This window comes from Nyctereutes procyonoides, unplaced genomic scaffold, assembly GCF_905146905.1.
Source record: "Nyctereutes procyonoides isolate TBG_1078 unplaced genomic scaffold, NYPRO_anot_genome, whole genome shotgun sequence".
NCBI classification, from domain to species: domain Eukaryota; kingdom Metazoa; phylum Chordata; class Mammalia; order Carnivora; family Canidae; genus Nyctereutes; species Nyctereutes procyonoides.
The window spans coordinates 70,333,928-70,352,124 of NW_026575126.1; the positions used below are offsets into that span (position 1 = coordinate 70,333,928).

Genomic DNA, 18,197 nt, shown 5'->3' on the forward strand with positions numbered 1-18,197 from the left:
CAAGATTATCAACTAGTGATAAGAATCCTTTTTTTTTTTAAGTCTTTATCTACTTAAGTGATCTCTACACCCAGCACGGGGTTCAAACTCAGGACCCTGAGATCAAGAATCCCATGCTCCTCCAACTGAGCCAGCCAGATGCCCCAGTAAGAATCCTTGATTCTACAGCATGTGGTAAATATTTTTCACAGACTGAGGTGTGCCAGGTGTCATCCGACACAGACGAATACATTCTTACCATTCACATTGTTTAACTTTTACTAAACTCAGAAATGATCACCTGGGTATTTGGGAGTCTTTCTCGTAAGGGTTAATTAAATTGGGGAGCCCCCACCCTATCATTGGAAAAGCAACTGAATCCAATTTCCTGTCCGGAATTACCACGGCACCACACCTTACATCAGTGATCACAGGCACGGCTGAGCTGTCAGGCAACTGTTGGCTCTACGTGTTCTCCTGATGGCCAGACCTTGAGATCATATCAGCTGAGGCTCTCCAGCCACAAGCATGTGAAAGAGGATTTGGCTTGTCCACTGTGAATCCCTTACAAAATTAATTTTGCAATAAAACCAGGAAAGTTGTTTGCTTAACTTTTAAAATTGTCATCACACCTGCCTCTAAAATAGTATTTGAAAGTGGCCTTAACACAAAACACAGAATCACTGAGGGTCTTAGGGTGGACCAGGGCAGTTCAAGGCCAAAGCTCTGTGGGGAAGATATTTTTAAGGCTTGGATTTGAATATAAAAGCTCAACTATAGGGGGCGCTTGGGTGGCTGGGTGGGTTAAGCAGAGGACTCTCGGTTTCTGCTTAGGTCCTGATCTCAGGGTCCTAAGATCCAGCCCCATGGGCTCAGTGTGGAGTCTGCTTGAGCCTCTCTCCCTCTGCCCCTCCCCCTGTCTCTAAAATACAGAAATAAATCTTTAAAAAAATTTTTTTCAACTGTTCAGTAAGCTGATATGACTAAGACATTCCATACATAGGCTTTTAAAGAGTTCCGTATCACTGTGACTGATGTACTGTTTGCTTGGCTACGGAGGAAAACTTTAGGTTGCAATTAACCTTTCTATTTTTTTCCCCCTGCGTCTAAGTATTGTGAACTTCCTTTGTGGTATTTTAGTGATTAGACAGGATGGAGGGTGTTCTTAAAGATTCATGGCCAAATCCGATGATGTCAGAATGAAGGGAAGGGACGGTCTTCGTGGGGCCAGCAAGTCTGGCCCCGTCTGAATTGTTTGTCTAACACTTCACAAGTAGAATAGGAACCGCTGAATTATTCATTTTCAAGTTGCCCTAAAAAAGGCACTTATGCTGCCGAAATGCAGACTTTTGGTGCCAGTGAGAGGAAGAGGAAGGATGCTGGCTTTCCTGAGTATGCTGGGCTCCTCTTCCTTGGTCTCCAATTTCACTTCCCAGCCCTGCGGGTCATAGTGAGGAGGGGGTGGGTCTGGGGGGAGAGGAGGGTTGAGAACAAATTCTTTGAGGGCCTCTGAAGCCACCCATGGAGCTGGGGCATGAACTTGGTGGAGAAAGACCAAAAGAGGAAGGTTTGGAAGGAGCTTTAGGTCGGGGAGGAGCTCTGTAGTCAGCAGTCCCAGGGCATGGGTGTGGTAGGAAGAGCCCACCCCAGGGCCTGAGATGGGCCGGGGAGGTCACCTTGGCCTTGGGCTTGGAGGTGTGGTGGGGGAGGGAGCCGAGAGTAATAACTAGGATGCAACAGCTGGAGATCTGTCTTTATTCTTAAGTTTTAGCTTCTCTGCCACTAAGCCTTCTCTTAACATTTCCTACCAAATAGCACTTAGGGGAGAAAGGGGGTAATTAGGAATTCCTTACACTGGGGAATAAAAGCAGGGCTCTCGCCCTTCCTTGGCCGAATCAGGTTCTTTCCTGGGGCCTCAACTGTAACCGTGAGCCCCTTTATCACGACTCTGCCCTGGGCCTCAGTTTCCTCACCTGTGGAGTCTGAGTGGTTTTCTCCTGGTAGACCCTGCACTCTGCTTGCAGGGGCGGTGCCGGGAATCAGACACGTTCTCTGGCAGTCGGTAGGTTGGCCAGCACCTGTCAATTGTAGGCAGGGCATCTACAGGTTAAGCAAACAGAGAATGAGAAACAGAATCTGAAAGGCAGTTCTGGAAGAGCCAGGGCTCACTCAAGTGGGGGAAGCAGCACTCCAGCCGCGCAAAATATGTGCTGATAGATTCTACACTAAATACGTGGAGGAGACATTTAAAATCTGTGTGTTACAAACGGCATTAGCAGCCCTTCCCAAGCATTTTTCAAAAGTCTGAAAGTAAGCAGGCTGCAGTCTGGGTCCAGAGCCCTGCTGGTGGTGGCCTCTGCCAATGGGCCCTCACGTGGGTCGTGCAGCTCCTGGGGTTGGGGGCACGGGCTCTTGGTGAGTAGTGAGGGGGTGTGTAGGACCTGGGTGTCCCATCCAGAATTCATTTTCCTCTCGTTCTCTGTTCTCAGCAGTCTTTCTCTGGATCAAAGGAAAATATTCATATGTGACTTTCCAATCATGTTTTTCTTACAGAGTTGAGCTCTTCTTGTGCATTTTTTTCTTCCTCTTTGCTGAGCAAGTAAATTGAGATTTGGGGGAATTAACCCTTTTCACACAAGTCTGCAAAGTGTAGAGTCTGGGCAGAGCTGGACTTCTGGCATAGAGGCCCCCTCTGATGTGGGTTCTTTCCTGGGTCCTCAACTGCAGCCCCCACCCCCACCCCCCACTGCTCTTCACCTCATTCTTGTACAAATGGAGTGGCACGGTCAACATCCTACAGGCTTCATTAGTAGACGCCTAGTGTTGGAGGGATACAAAACCACTGTGAGGGTCATTGCTCTTTTTATTACTTTACACTTTTTCTGGTTTTCTTTGTGTGTTAAATTTCCAACACACAGTAGAGGACAGGAACTGCCTGTGTGCAGTTCCAGCCACCCTGTTCATTCGTGGCCACCTGTCTTGCCCGTCCTCACCCCCACCCTGTTTTATCATGTGGCTCTTCCAGAATCCTTTCCCTTCCCTTCTAAATGTTTTAGCATGTCAACTTCATGTAAAGACTCTTCTTCTATAACATAACTACAATACTATCATCAGATCAAAAATTAATTTCATAAAATCATTAGTTCCTATATTTCTCGTTACTCCCAGTCATAGATGGTTTAATTTTTTAATTCGTTTGGCTCAGGATTCAATAAAATCCGGACCTTGGGATTGGTTGGTATGCCTCATTCACTTTCTGGATGCCCCTTCTCTCTTTTTCTTTTCCTTGCAATTTATTTGCATAAGGAACTGGCTCATATGTCCTGAAGAGTTTCCCAAGTCTTTCCAATTTTGCCAATAACATCCCGGAATGTAGTTGAGCATGTTCTCTTGTCCTCTGTAATTCCTCTAAGTTTGTAGTTGAACCCAGAGGTTTCATCAGATTCAGACTAGAAATTTGGAGCAAAAGCCACTTCATAGGTGGTGTTGAGTGTCTTGTAATGTTGTCAGGCACTGAAAATCAGCTCTGACCAGAAGAGGAAGATCCTGATTTTCATGTGCAACAATAAGAATGGTTATGTTATGTGCGTGGGTCTTGGTGGTTTGCAAAGCCCTTTCCACTTCGGCACTGCTCTTATTTAATCCTTGTGCCAGTTTCTTTGAGAAAGGCTGCATTATTCCTGCTGTGCAGATGGCTATCAAGCTTAAAAGTCTGCCCAAGGTCAAACAACTAAAAGGCAGTAGGGAAGAATTTGAGCCTGTTTGCTCTGCTGGCCACGTTCTTTTGCTTCTCCAGACCACATTTTCTCTAATTTCACCTCCGGTAACCTCCCATCCTACCCGTGACCTGCTGGCATTTGATTTAAGGAAAGAAAAGGATATTCCCATCCAACCTGCTCCCCATTGCTTTGAGAGCAACAGCATTAGAACGCTACAGAAATGGCAAGAAGCACCTGAAGTTTAATCCAGGCACTGATCCCAGGAGGCTTTGGTTGGTCTCAGTAGCAAAAGCAGAATGAAGTTGGAATCTCATAACCTGATTGTCAGCCACAGCTGTCCCATGTCCCTGCCCAGATATGACTGGAGTCTGAGTGACAGCCACAGGCTGTTTCTGATCATACTGAGGGTCACACAATGGCAAGTGACCAGCCTGCTGGAACTGCCCTGTTGGTTTGGCACAGGTGGAAAATAAGCCTGGTGCAGACTGTAGACCATTTCATTGGTCAGCTAGACACAGAGTAACCTAACGGAGGATTTTATTTCAATCATTTCATGAAACCAAGTCAGCTAAACAGTGGGGCAAGAAGGAGAATCTTCTTCCCATCTGGGATTAACAAGAGGAGAAACATAACTGAAATTGATTGTGTTACTTGTATCATTTAAATTTAAATAGAACAGTCAGAAAAATGAACCAATTGTGGTTATTTCTGAGCAGGCAGAGGTGATGTTCTGGCCACTTCACTGTCTGAGCACAATTTCATTTCCAATAAGAATAAAAACCACTATTTCCGGAAGGCTTGGCCTAGACGCTAAGCGCTACAGCCATCTCTATGCTGGATGTGACTGGGGAGGGCTGCGTCTACTCTGGCACGATGTGTTTGATCAGAAGCTTGGAAGGGAGCCTAGTGGCTTCACCCCTGCCCTCCACTCCTGCCAGAGCAGAGCCAGCTCAGTGTGGGTGGAACATGAAAGATAGGTCTGGTCATAGGCAAGAGGGTCATCCAGAAAACCTTCCTCCTCCTCCCCACTCCTTGCCCTCCTCGTGTCTGCCCAGTTCCTGCTTGTGCCCAGCTCTGTGTCAGGCACAGGGATACACTGGGAGCCAGGCCTACAGACTCTTTAAAAATTCAGCAAAATACCCTACACTCTCTGCTCTTTAAAATACCTGCCGTGCACCTGGGTGGTTCCTTTGGTTGAATGTCTGCCTTCAGCTCGGTTACGATCTCAGGGTCCTGGGATTGAGTCCCTCATCAGGCTCCCTGCTCAGCAGGGAGTCTGCTTCTCCCTCTGCCCCTCTCCCTAGTTGTGTGCTCACGTGTGCGCTCTCTCTCTCAAATAAATAAATTTTTTTACAAAAAATAAAAACAAAATAACATACCAGCACATGGATGGTTGCCCATCAAGTGCAGAGCTGATTTCCTGTAGCACACAGATGTCGTTAATTTGCATATTTAGTCAGCCAATATTTAGCGTGCCCCTGCTGTGTTCTCTGAGATTATAGTGGTGAACAAGTAAGTAATCAATTTGTGAATAAGATACTATAAGGCCAGAATAAGTGCGATAAAAATAAAACGAGTGGACAGAGAGGAGCGGGGCTACTGGGAGGCCTTTCAGAGAACAGACAGACACCAGGGCTGAGACACAGATGGTGACCACAGCCACCCATGGGGGCCTCAGTGGAGGGGACAGCCATGTGGACGACCAGAGTTTCCAAGAAACAACTGAAAGATCCCCAAGAGTATTAGCCCATTGAACTAGAGGAGGAAATTTACATGGGATGCATGTTACTAATAGGTTTAAAAAACATCCACCAGAAGCAGAATACACCCAACACAATGGCTCCGATTAGGATACAAGGCTTCTCTTAGGCTTCTTTATTTGGAAGACTTGATTGCCTGAAATCTGGAAAAGGAGCCGAGGTGTTTAGGGAGGCGGGCCTGTAATCAGCTGTTGATCCTCTGCTCTCTGCCGGGATGAGGGTGTTCTGGCCCAAAAGATACATTGGGCCTTACTGGGAAGGAGCAAGCTGAAAAGAAGCTTCTGGAATCCATGGCACCAACCAAACTCGACTGGTGGCCAATGGACCGGATTTGACCACAAACTACCATGGAAATGCAGTGGAGAGAAGGGCTAGTCCATAGGCTGAACAGACCCATCCAGAGGGATGGTTACTGGGTCACTGTGGGCTGGGGGTAGCAGCGAGTGTAGACATCACAGGGCTCACATGCCTAATGGCAGTGTTCAAACTGTACAGAGGGAATGTGGGTTCAGGTATTTTAAGAGCAGTATCATCTGGGCATCTGGCTGGCTCGGCCAGTAAAGCATGCAGCCCTTGATCTCAGATGAGTTCAAGCCCCATGTTGAGTGTAGAGATTCCTTGAAAATAAAATCTTGAAAAGAAAAAAAAGATCAACATCGTCAAATCTGTGATAAGTGACTTTGTCTACAGAAAGAAGGAAACGCTTTCAAAGTATTTCATATGACTTCACTTGGCAAAGATAAGACGAAACTGAAAGCCAATCTCATATATAAGTATTTATGGATAAAAAACTAAATAAATTAACCAGCACACAGAATTCAAGAGCAAACGGGCAAGTAACTGTTGGTATCATTTACCATTTTAGTGAGTCAGAAGAGAGAAACCTTTTCATTTGCTCCATTAATGCTTTTTTAAAAGGTACTTATATCAATATCCATCTTTTATTAAAAAGTCTTAATAAAAGAGGAACAGTTGGGCATTTCATTAACAAAATAAAAACACATATATTTAAAGTCTAAAATGAGCAACATACTTAACGGTGGAACATTCGATGCATTGCCCTCGAGGTCAGACACCAGGCAGGGATTTCCCGTCACTTCACTTTGTGATGTGGCTCTGGAAGGAAGCACTGCTCACTGCCTTCATCCGAGAGAAAGAATGAAAAGATATAAAAAGACAGGAGGAGACGGCCCTGCCATGTGCATATGAGGGCACAGGACACCTGAACACCCAAGAGAGCGACTGAAGAGCTGTTACAAAATCGAACAGGCACCTACCATGTTGTGATTCTTTCCTCTGTCTAGAATGTTGTTCCTCCCTCAACCCCACTGTCCTTTGCCCCACAAGCTCCTCTTTATCCTCTAGAATGTAGACCAGATGTCCCCCCTCATCCGTGAGACTGTCCCTCTTCTGTCTGCAAAGGAGACATTGTCCCTCTGTCCCTAGGAGGGCTGTTACTGTACCAAATTATACCCAAATCACTTGGGTCTCTTCATGTCCCTGCACCCACCACAGAGGAGGCAGTAACAGGGTCCCACTGGGTGCATATGTATGAGCTCCAAGGATGGGCAGGGTAGGTCCTGTGTACTAAGGATAAGGCAGATGCCAGTGCCACTACGCATTTCTGACTCAGCACCAAGGACCTTTGTCTCTCTGGACCAGGTGCTCAGTAGGCATTATTGAGTGGAGACCCCACACACACACACCCAAGTCTGTGACCCACACCCGTCAGAGCTAGCTGCTGCCAGCACTGGAGGAGGCACAGTGCCACCTTCTCTGGGCACAATCCTGCCCTGTCACACGAGACTCTGCAAACCAGCCTTTCCTCTTGGTGATGTTGCATTTCTGTGCTCTGCCCATGCAGGGCTAGGGAGCTACCTCTCCAGAGAAATCTGCACCACCACCCCCACCACCCCACCAATTAGGGGATTCCAGACGGTAGCCAAGAAACTTTCCTCAGTGCCTGGCCCTCTGGCCACCTCTTTTTCCTTTTCCTACCTGTTGTTTTTGAACCCAGCCCAGTGAGCCCCACTTCTGCGTCTCATCTGCCCTCTCTGCAGAGAATGAACTTGGCCAGGGATGTAGGATGTCGGCAAAGTGTTTGCCTTCCTGCCAGCAGAGGCCATCAAATGCAGCCTCTGGGTAGAGGGCAAGAGTCATTTTATTAAACATCCTAGAAATTCTCTTAAATTCTATTTTTAATTTTTAAAGCAGAAAGAATTAACCTTTCAATATTTCTTCTTTCCGTGCCCAAGAACCTTACAATCTAGTTGAGACTATTGGCTTTTGACTTGGGTCCAGGAACACACACTGACTGGAGGGATGCCCTGGAGCCTTTTCCAACTGCCCTTTGTTTTAACAGCTCCTGATGTGGCTGTGATTCTTTGGAATGGTAATATGTGCCAGCCTTGCCCTGGTGCCATCCCTCGGCACTTGGGAGGCTAGTGTGGAAATAAATACAGAGTTTCTGGCATGGCTATCATTTTCCTTCCATCACTGACCGTGCCCTTTTAAGTTCCTCATAAAAATTGTGTGCTAGGCCAGGGAATACCCTGAAATGATTTGTGGGGAACTGATTGAAAGAACTACCTCTTCTAGGCCACGCAGAAATTATCCGCTGTTTGAAGCAGAGCAGAGCATAATGCAGTGCAGGTTAATAGATCAGTGGAAGCTGTTTTGTCAGCTCGTAAAAAGGCAAGAGAACCAAATTTTTATAAAAAATAGTTTTGCTGAGCAAACAGTATGTGCACTTATTATGGACTTTGGAAAAATAAATGATTTTAGGCTAATGTCAGGCTCCAGTTCCTGATGTGATAGTTTGAACCCTCAAAATGAAAGGAATGAAAAACCTCTGGAATATTGTTGACATTTGTGCTATGAATGCACACGCACTGTCATTCATTACTCACTTCTCAGAGAGCATTTCTAGTTGTGGTATCAACCTCCGGGCATTTTCATATTACTTACTGAGGGCAGGTGCGTCTGGTAGGATTAATTTTGTTGGGGGCTAGGGACAGCCGTTTGAAGGGGAGTGGCAGACATGTTCTCAGACCAGCACACACACTCAAGCCTGCCATCTTTGTCCTTGTCTACAAAGGCCAATGGCCACACTTCAAGTCTTCGGAAGCCCTGATCACACATAGACTAGCCCAGCTAGTTGTATCTTCTTTGGCCTTTTCAGAAGCATGCCCCTTGGAAAAGCAAATCCTGAGCCTACAGATTTTTAAGACTCTGAACCTTTCCTCACTGCCGGCATCCCTGGTTCCTTCCATTGTCTCCTGTGGGTTTTGTTCCATTCTGTGAATGGGACCTGCAGCCTCTCTGGGCCCCATTGTCATCAGGATACCTGGTATTGAATAGCCCCTGGTTCCTTAACAGCAGAGCTCAGTGTTGTGATTATCATTTGAAAGCTTTGGAAATCTGAGAGTTGCCCCGGGAATGAAGGTAAGTGCCTTAGTTGTTATCAGGCTCAATATTTTGGTCAGTTTCATGGTTGCTTAGTAACCGAAGTGAAACTGACCAGAAGATGGAAAAACTTGAAATTCATTTCCAGGGATTGCCTCAGACTACAAGAAGGCACCTTCCTGTTTAAATGTGACTAATCTTTTTTTTTTTTTTTTTTTTAATAAGTGCCTTGAAATCCTTTGGCGATGTCTTCTGGATGTTAGGTAGACTAATGAATATCCAAAACCATCCACACCTGAGAAGAAGTCCCGAGTCTGTATTTGTGAGGAGTCTCTCAAGCCTACCACATCCCCTAAACCAGGCAGGATCCAGATGCCTCTTCCCAGCCCCCATGGGTGCCAGCCTTGCCTGTCCTGGCCTCTAGCAGCAGCAAGAAGTGAGGGATGGCTGAAAACAGGCAAGGGTGGGCCAGTGGGCCCCCAGGCAGCCACACGCCCACCCCTTATCTCCAAACTCCGAGGGCTGGGGAATTGCACCCACAGAGACCAGCTGCCTCCTTTCTTTGTCCTGCAGCTTTTCTCTGAGCATTAAAGTCCTGGTAGAGGGGAGTTATCAGTGAGGACTCTGGGAGCCTGGAGTTATCCCCTCCTCATCCTTCCTATGCTCAGCAAAAATGCCTCAGACACCTGCTCTGCACCTTTCTGCTCCAATTCATCTTGAGAACTACAGTAGAACCTGCCTCTCTATGTCCTCCCAACACCTACACTACCAGAAAGAGTAGCTGGTAATCCAGGGGGGATGTCAGCCCCAGTGGGGAATATCCATCTGGAAGACAAACCCCAAATGCAGCCTGTGACCTGAAGCAAAACAGATGGACCACAGGTACAAAACAAGCATGGAAGTGTACTCTAGGAAGCGAGGAAGCCATTAGCAACGCCGAGCAAAAACAAGGAGTAATTTAAAAATGAATGAAGTAGGGATGCCTGGGTGGCTCAGTGGTTGAGCATCCATCTTTGGCTCAGGGTGTGATCCTGGGGTCCTGGGATCGAGTTCTGCATCAGGCTCCCCGCAGGGAGCCTGCTTCTCCCTCTGCCTGTCTGTGTCTCTCATGAATGAATGAAGTCTTTAAAAACAAAGAATAACAACAAAAAAAATGAATGAAGTAGAAACACCAGGTATGAAGAAGAGAAAAACCAAACAAAGGAACAAAAGAGAAAAGTTACAGGGTGGGCACAGCTACATTGGGTCAAACTGAAGAACCAGCCAAATGACAGCAGGAACAGTGAAAGAAACAGCAGATATAAAACAAACAGGAGATCTGGATTCATGGAGGACCCAGCAGGAGAATTAGGGGGAAATCCTCATGGGCAGGATCTTGGCTCCCCCACACAGGCCATTGCCCTACAGACCACCAGGTTGCACAGTGAGCTCCCCTGATCTGCCCAGGGTAGAAGTGAGGCGAGGCGGCCCGCAGATCTGGTTCCGGGCACCCAGCAGTGATGCCTTCTGGCCCTCTCTCACAAATATGCGGCACCAGCAAAATATGCAGAAGCATACATGGGCCCATCCTGTAGTCCCCTGCCGGGGCCGGGACACTGGCAGGTGGTGGGATGTGGTCACAGGACAAGCGAGGGAGCAAACGAGCCCTGCCAGTAGCCAGGGAAGTCGGCCGTCTATATCTGGATTTTGCACTTATGTGATGAACAACCATCTGATTAAAGTTTTCAAACTGCTTTTAGTAGGATTTGCCTTAGGAAGAGTCTTAACTTTTTCTTTCATCTTGAATCCCAGGAAGTTTACATGTCATCAGCAGGTTGTCAGGGTGACGGCTGTCCAGACTGACTGTCAGGCGTCCTTTTCTGTCGCGTGTAAAGCCCCTGACACTTCCACTGACTTCTTTGCCCTTTGGAAACAGCAGACTCCTCTCTGTGGCCCCATGGTTTTCCTAGTTAAGGCCCCATGAGCCATTTCCTAGTTAAGCTGCCCCGGCCCACCCCCTGTCACCCAGTACTTCACTGCAGGGACCGGTGGTTGGGTCTTCCAGAGACAATTGCCTTTATCACAAAGTTGCCCAAAAAAATAGCTTCATTTCATGAAGCCATTTTAGGAGTCGTTTTAGACTTTTTTCAGACCAAGCCGAAAGCAGGATACTATTTCCAACAGGTATAATGAGCATTGAACCCGATCACAAGGCATCTGTTAACCCCGTTGGGGCTGCTGAGAGGTGATAATGATCACCTTGTCTGGAGGAGCCTCAGGGCCAGAGGGAGCCCAGAGTGCTGCACATGGTAAAATCAGATCAGCCAGGGCCTGAGTCCAGTTTGGCCAATTCCAATTCTTGGTATTACAGGGGGTGGTGGTGGTGAGGGTTTCAGGGACAGAGGAACCCTCTTAGCATTGGGCCCATTCCGGGTGCCCCTACACTGTCCCAGGGAGTGGACGGGACCACCGATGGCAGGATGGGCTGTATGCAGGACTCTGGCCTTCAGCCCAGTGACAGGGTCCTATGCAAGCTCCGGGGATGAGGGTGAGGGAAACACACAGCCTGGCCTTCAGAAAGCTCCCAGCGTATGGGGACCTCACCTCTAACCTGTGAACTCAAACCTGTTGTGGGGGTGGGGGCGGGGAGGGGTTGGGGAGGGACTACCCTGAGATAGAGCGGTTAAGACAGTTTGGGGAGTGCTGGGGGTGGTAGGGGACAGAAGTAGGAGATGAGATTCCCAGCGGTGGAGGGCAAGCCAGGTAGACTGCACAGTCCAAGGCTCTTTACAGGCCCACAAGTGGTGGGAGCCATCATAACCCAGGGCCCTGGCACTGGGGGGGTGGGCTGAGGCAGGCAGTGGACCAAGCCTGGTGTGGAGCACCAAGCAGGAGACTGGGACTTGTAGGCAACAGAGGGCTCCAGTCCACTTGGAGTGTGGAATTGGGAGCCCACACAGGAGCAGGCCCTGAAGCCCAGCAAGGATCTGTGGCTATAACATTATGCTCCTTCTCTGCCATGGGCATGCTGAGCCCTCCTCAGGTGGCAGCCAGTTTCAGCCTCAGCCTCCTGACAGGGGCCAAGGGGAGCTGTCCTGCAGAAGATGGGGCCGTGATTGCCCCGGGAGTCTGTTCTAACCTCCCACGGACTTTTGGAATTAGGCCTTTATTAGAAGTCAGCATCCGCGCCCCCCGCCCCCCCCCCCCCGATGTTATTATATCTCAGAACTATACATTTGTCTTCAAATGACTCAAGGGAGTACTTCCAAAACTGGGGCCGGGGGGGGGTGGGGTGGGGATGAAGGCCCTAGCAGCTCCCTGTGTATGAACCAGCCCTTGGATGACAGTGACCTTGGGTGGTGTATAGAGTCCCCTAGCCTCCATCCTATCCTCCCACGACCCTCTCCACCCTCTTGTGGTTCACTCCATCCTGGCAAACTTCTATTCATCCTTCAAAACCCGGTTCACACATCCTCCTTTGAAGCCTTACCAGATTCCCTTCCCAGAGAATTTCTCTCCCTCCTGTTTTTTGGGGGCACTCTGTTCAATCTCCTGATAGGACACATTGTATTTTATCTTTTGATGGCTTTGTCTCGCCCAAGGTCAGGGCAGCCCTGCCCACAGCACGAGCATACCTCCTCCAGATGGGCCACAGAGTCCCCTCACAGGCCCACATGACCCCTCTCCCCAAGTGCCAGGGACTCTGCCTGGCCTGTGTAGCTGCTGGTCAGTGTGCCAAACTAGGATCCCTGGTCACCCAAAGCCCCCACCCACTGCCAACTAACGGCCGTCTCTCTCTCTCTCTTTCACCTTCCTAGGGCCGACGAAATTGAAATGATCATGACGGATCTTGAAAGAGCAAACCAGGTAGGACCTTTTGTGGCTTCAGGCTTAAAATCCCAACAGCATTGCCGTTTCTTGCTAGACGCTTTTCTTAAGTTAGAAGGCCAGTTATTCTCGGTTTTGTTTGTTTGTTTGTTTGTTTTCTTATGGACAGCTGTCAATATCAACCCTTTTTCCAATGTCATGAAAAGTATGTGGAAGGTCCCAGCCATTATTTCCTTGGCAAAGCCTTGGGCGTGGTCCCAGTGTCCCAGACTCCCATGGTGAGCCTCTGCTGCAGACTGGCTACTGTGTTTCCTTTTTTTTTTTTTTTTTTTAAGATTTTATTTATTTATTTGTGAGAATACACAGGAGAGAGAGAGAAAGAGAAAGAGACAAAGGCAGAGGGAGAAGCAGGCTCCATGCAGGGAGCCTGATGTGGGACTCGATCCCAGGTCTCCAGGATCATGCCCTGGGCTGAAGGCGGCGCCAAACCACTGAGCCACCCGGGCCACCCTCCTTTTTTTCTTAATCTGTGTCTTAAATGCCCAACCCTGCTCCCAAGGTAATCGTTATGCTCCAGAGTTTGTACCAGTGAGTCACACCGTAAGGAAGTCTTCTGCCTTCAAATGCTTTGAAGCCATTTGCTCAACTGATAACTCCCTCCTGGCTGATACTTAGGTGTCACAGATGCCCCAGGGAAAGTACTTGGCACTGTGTCCAGCACATAATACTACACAGTATAGGGTGGCTTTAATTACCCAGCTGCCTGGGGTGCCTCCGGGCTCAGTTAGTGAAGCATCCAGCTCTTGATCTCAGCTCATGTCTGGGTCTCAGGGCTGTAAGTTCAAGCCCTGCGTTGGGCTCCACGCTGAGCATGGGCCCTCCTAAAATAAATATTCAGCTGCCTGGAAAAATGGGCCCCCCCTACGGTACCCGTAACTTGCCCAGGACTCCATAGAACAGTAAGACATTCTACTTTAGCAAGTGATGCTGCTGCTTTGGAAAGAAAGAGCCTCTCCATTTATTTTCTTTATTCATGGGGAGAAGCACCCAAAGCTGTGATCTATCTCTCAGCCCCAGAAAGCCCCGTGCTGTGGCCTCTCCCCACTCAGTTTATAGCTGAGTCACCACAGGCATTAGAAAGCTTAGAAGTTTGCCTCAGGTAGTCTGGGTGAGCATAGCCCCCCACCAAACCCCCAGCCTCTGTGGGATGAAAATCCTTCCAGATCTGTGGTCCCTGCTTCCACCTTGTGTGAGAGTTCCACGAGCTACCTGCCTCTTGGTGGCTGGTGTTGCTTGCACACCAGGGCAGAGGCTCAGGAAAGTGCATCCTTGTCACCTTTTTGGCCAATGAAAACATCCTGAAGTCCGATTGGAATGTGAAAGCTAGTTTATGCATGGGAATGATTATGGGATATATGGATTTCTTCATTCTTTAAAGAAGGTTGGTGGGTTCAGTGTTGCACACAGACTCTTCACTGAGCATCCTGGGCCTGGCCCACAGAAGACATACAGCAGAGATGCATGGAATGAGCCCCCCGGGATAGAAATGTTGTGTAGTAGTTACCCTGACAGTTATAAGAGGCACTCACAACCCTTGAGTAACTCCTTTTGTGCCTGGCCCTATTCTGAGCACTTGACATGAACCGAGCCCTGCAGCCCACGAGCAGCCTGCTGTTATGATGCCCAGTTTATAGACAAAGAAACTGAAGTCAGTGGCTGGTTGGGTACAGAGCCAGGACTGGACCCTGTGCTCTTCACCACCACACCCCAGAACCAGGAACTTTACCTTTCTTGCAGACCCTCTCTGCACCCAAATGCACCCGTCCATACCACTCCTTGCTGCAAAGCACTGCCTCTGCTTCCTCTCACCAATGTCCTTAAGCCTTTATTTACCTGTATTTGCTAAACATATTTACTCTGGCCCCTTTGCTTTTACTCACCACTGCTCCACATTGCAAAGACCTTAACTCAGAAGTAGTTACTGGAAAGAGTTAACTTTCTCTGTTCAGACAGTTGCCATCTGCACATCCCAGATTTGTTCCTGGGCCAATATCGGGCATGTCTCTCCTTTTGATGGCACTTTGGGGTAGACTTCTAACAGATAGCCTCGGTCTAGGATTATGGAGTGCACTGTCTCCTACTACCTCTAAGGCAGTCCACAGGTACTGAAGAAGTTTGGTGGAGTCCGTATATTTCTCAAACTGCTGGAGGCTGCTTGCGGGGGAATCTCGGTCCTGGGAGACACCAGGCAGGATTGCAGAGAAAGGGGCAACCTCCAAAATGACACTGGGTCCAGGTCCCAATTTGGTATTTGCTAGTTGGTGTGGCCTTGGACAAGTCTCTTAACTGCTTACATTTCTTTAAAAAAGAAAAGAAAGAAGAGAAACTCTGCGAACATGCAAAGGGAGAGAGGAGTTAGTCATTGAAACAGAAGGTAGAATCCTGGGTGCCAGGGGCTGCGGCAGGGGGAACTGGGGACTTGTTTCATGGGTACAGAGTCTTCAGTTTTGCAAGGTGAAAAAGTTCCAGAGATCGTTTGCATGACAGCATGGATATACCTAACACTGCCAAAGCATACACTTAAAATTTGGTTAAGATGGTATATTTTATGTCTTTTACCATAATTAAAATGTTTATTTTTTTTTTAAGATGGAAAGAGAGGGAGGGAGTGATAACCGATACTTCCTTTGCACAATTGTTTTGAGGGTAGAGGTTAAAACACCCAAGTAAGAAGTAGGTACTTAGAAAAATGTTAGTTCTATAGTTGCCGAAGAAACGCGGATTTGGTGGGAGAATTGTATAAAGTCTTGCACTAGGGAAATACCAGCGTTGTAGGCATAGGAGAAGTGTAGGGGAGTTCTAACTGGCAATTCAGGGTGAGTTAGAGCCTGATGTGGCTACCCAGAGAAATTAATGGAACCTCAGGCTACATTAATAGAAATAGTTTCTGGAATGAAGGAGATAGTGTTCTGCACTAATCTGCAGCCATCAGTCCATGCCTGGGGAATTATAATATATCTTGAAAACCACACTATGAGGACAGTTGGTACCTCGGGTGCATTCAGGCTCCACCCCGTGGCCAGGACCACAAAGGGACCCTAACACAAAAGGAATCAGGAAGTTTTGGGACATTCCTGATCCCTGGGGAACATGGAAAGAAGATAGAGGGCTTTGACACCAAGCCCCAGAGCAATAATTTCAGGAACTTGGGATGTGACAGGGTTATAAAGGGGAAGGCGTAGGATGGGGACATGATGGATTCTGTCCCGTAGCTCTCCAGGACTGGCCTGGGGAAGGGGTCAGGCTTTTTCATGGCCATGGCCACACTCAGAAGCTGGTAAGAGGGACCTTACTCCTGATTAGAGAAGCCCTCTCTCAGCCCAGCCCTGGCTCTCCAGAGGTGCTAAGAGCTGTGAAGGCAGATGCTGGCCAGCCCTCACTGAGGGTGTGAGGTGGGGGGATCAGACACAGAGGGAGCAGAAGGAGGGATCACACATGACTCCAAGGGTTGACATGGAGAAAAATGCCCTGGGTGGCCATGAGGAAGACAGTGTTGCAGGCAGGCACAGAAGGGCGTAGTGAGCTCTGGGGATTCTGGGCCATTCCATAAAGCTGAAACAAGGAGGTACAGGATGGGAGAGAGTGGGCCCCCAGGAGGGGATTAGATCTGGGTTCGGAGGAAGGCTTTGAACACAGGCCTCTGCATGGAAGACCTCTCTCTGAGAACAGTGGGGAATCATGGGCAGAAGTGAGATATTGGACTTCTGTTCCAGAAGGATCACCCTGGCGAAACATCAGAGCACGGATGGGAGTGGAAAGACAGGAAGCCAGCAGAGCAGCTGTCATGATACGTTAGGGCAAAGATGACTCGGGCCTGAAATGAGGCAGTCCCAAGTAGAGAGGAGGCAGAGGCAGCGGGGCAGGAGTCGGGGGACAAAGGAACCATACACCCATGCAGGCACAGCCAGACAGCTGGTTCAGCTGCCTTTCCCATCAAGGGAAATCCCCAGGAGGAGCAATTTACTAGTTCATTGGTATATCACATTATTTTTGCACTAGGTTTATAGTCAAAATGTTCTACTGAGACCTGAAGCTGTTTTATTGCCGAAGCACTTGTGTTTCTATTGTGGAAAAGTGGAAGAGCAGTCAGCCACCGACAGCTCCGGGTCTCATTTACACCTGTTTGTTAAACTTCAAGGCACTTGCTTTAATACTCACCACCTTAATTGTTGGCTGTGATGGTTCAGAACTTTGAAGACTGGATGGTAAATAAGAAGCCACAACTTTCTGCCTTTTCGACTGTATAAAGCCATCTGGGGCTTCAACCATCCTGTCACTTTGCCGGCTGTACCTTCACCTGCATGCCTTTCCAAGTCCCAGCCAGGGGCAGGAAGAAGTCCTTTCGCTGAGTGGTCCTCCTCCTGCTACCTGCCTGATTCTTACAGAGGAGACTGCCCTAACGGGAGGAACTTCAGCTAGAAGTGCAGCATAATCTCACCGAGGAACAGAACCAAGGGTAGAGAAAAATGCAAAGAGCTGCAAGAACTCCTAGCAAGGCATGGCACTTTCTCCAACCAAGGTTTCTGGGTTCTCGCGGGGAACAACTGGGTTTGAGTCCCACACCTCCCATTCCCCTGCCATGGGTCTTGAACGAACCTCCCAGCTCCCAGTGCGTTTCCCATCTATCTTTGAATGAGGGTAGTAATTCACACGTTGGAGAGAACACTGCCGAAAAAACAAATCCACTGAGTAAATTTTGAAGGTCTTACTGGCTTTATTCAATGATTCGTGAATTGGGCAGCATCCCACCTAGCAGACAGGAGCTCTGAGGAGCCATGCAGAATGGAAGGCAGAAAAGGGAAGGATAAAGAGCGAATTGTTTTAGGTTCCTTCCTAACGGAGGCAGGAGGTGTCTCTTGGACCTTACTAGCACAGACTGGGAAATTCCAGGTTGTTGGGTTAAAAGTCACATTCCCAAAAGAGGCTGACACTGCAATGAGGTTAGGTCTTCCTTCGATCTGGGTTTGCTGACATGGGTTTGGCACAAGTGACACCATTTGGAGCATGTTGTTCTTAAAAATAACAATTCTTCCCTTTTGATCAGACTATCAGCCTAAGAGATGTGACCAAAATTTAAGCCATTAGTGCCATGCTCAGCCACCACTCTGTAGTCCTCACAGCTTTTACTGATCCTCTGTGTGATATTGCCAGGTCATGATTTTTTTTGTGGAATTCACATGGTGGTCACAGGGTCACAACTTCAGGCTCACAGTCTCTTAGTGGGTCATTCTTTTCCTTTTCTGACACTCCAGTCTTGGGGAGATTGTTTGCTTGATGATTAGTGGCTTTGAACATGCATTTAAAGCTTTTGAGAGATGGGGCACCTGGGTGGCTCAGTGTTTGAGCATCTGCCTTTGACTCAGGTCATGATCCCAGGGTCCTGGGATTGAGTCCCACGTCGGGCTCCCCACTAGGAGGCTGCTTCTCCCTCTGCCTATGTCTCTGCCTCTCTCTCTTTCTCTCTCTC

At 48.3% G+C, this 18,197-nt stretch overlaps 1 protein-coding gene across 8 annotated transcripts in view; it reads left to right on the forward strand.

Annotated features, from left to right (window-relative positions):
* Nucleotides 1–18,197, forward strand: part of CUX1 (cut like homeobox 1) — a 373,714-nt gene that overhangs the window by 252,824 nt on the left and 102,693 nt on the right. For all 8 annotated transcript variants that reach the window (XM_055339489.1, XM_055339490.1, XM_055339494.1 and 5 more), the window contains exon 9: nt 12,661–12,709. In XM_055339489.1, the coding sequence (XP_055195464.1) occupies nt 12,661–12,709 (49 nt within the window). The remainder of the gene's footprint in view (nt 1–12,660; nt 12,710–18,197) is intronic.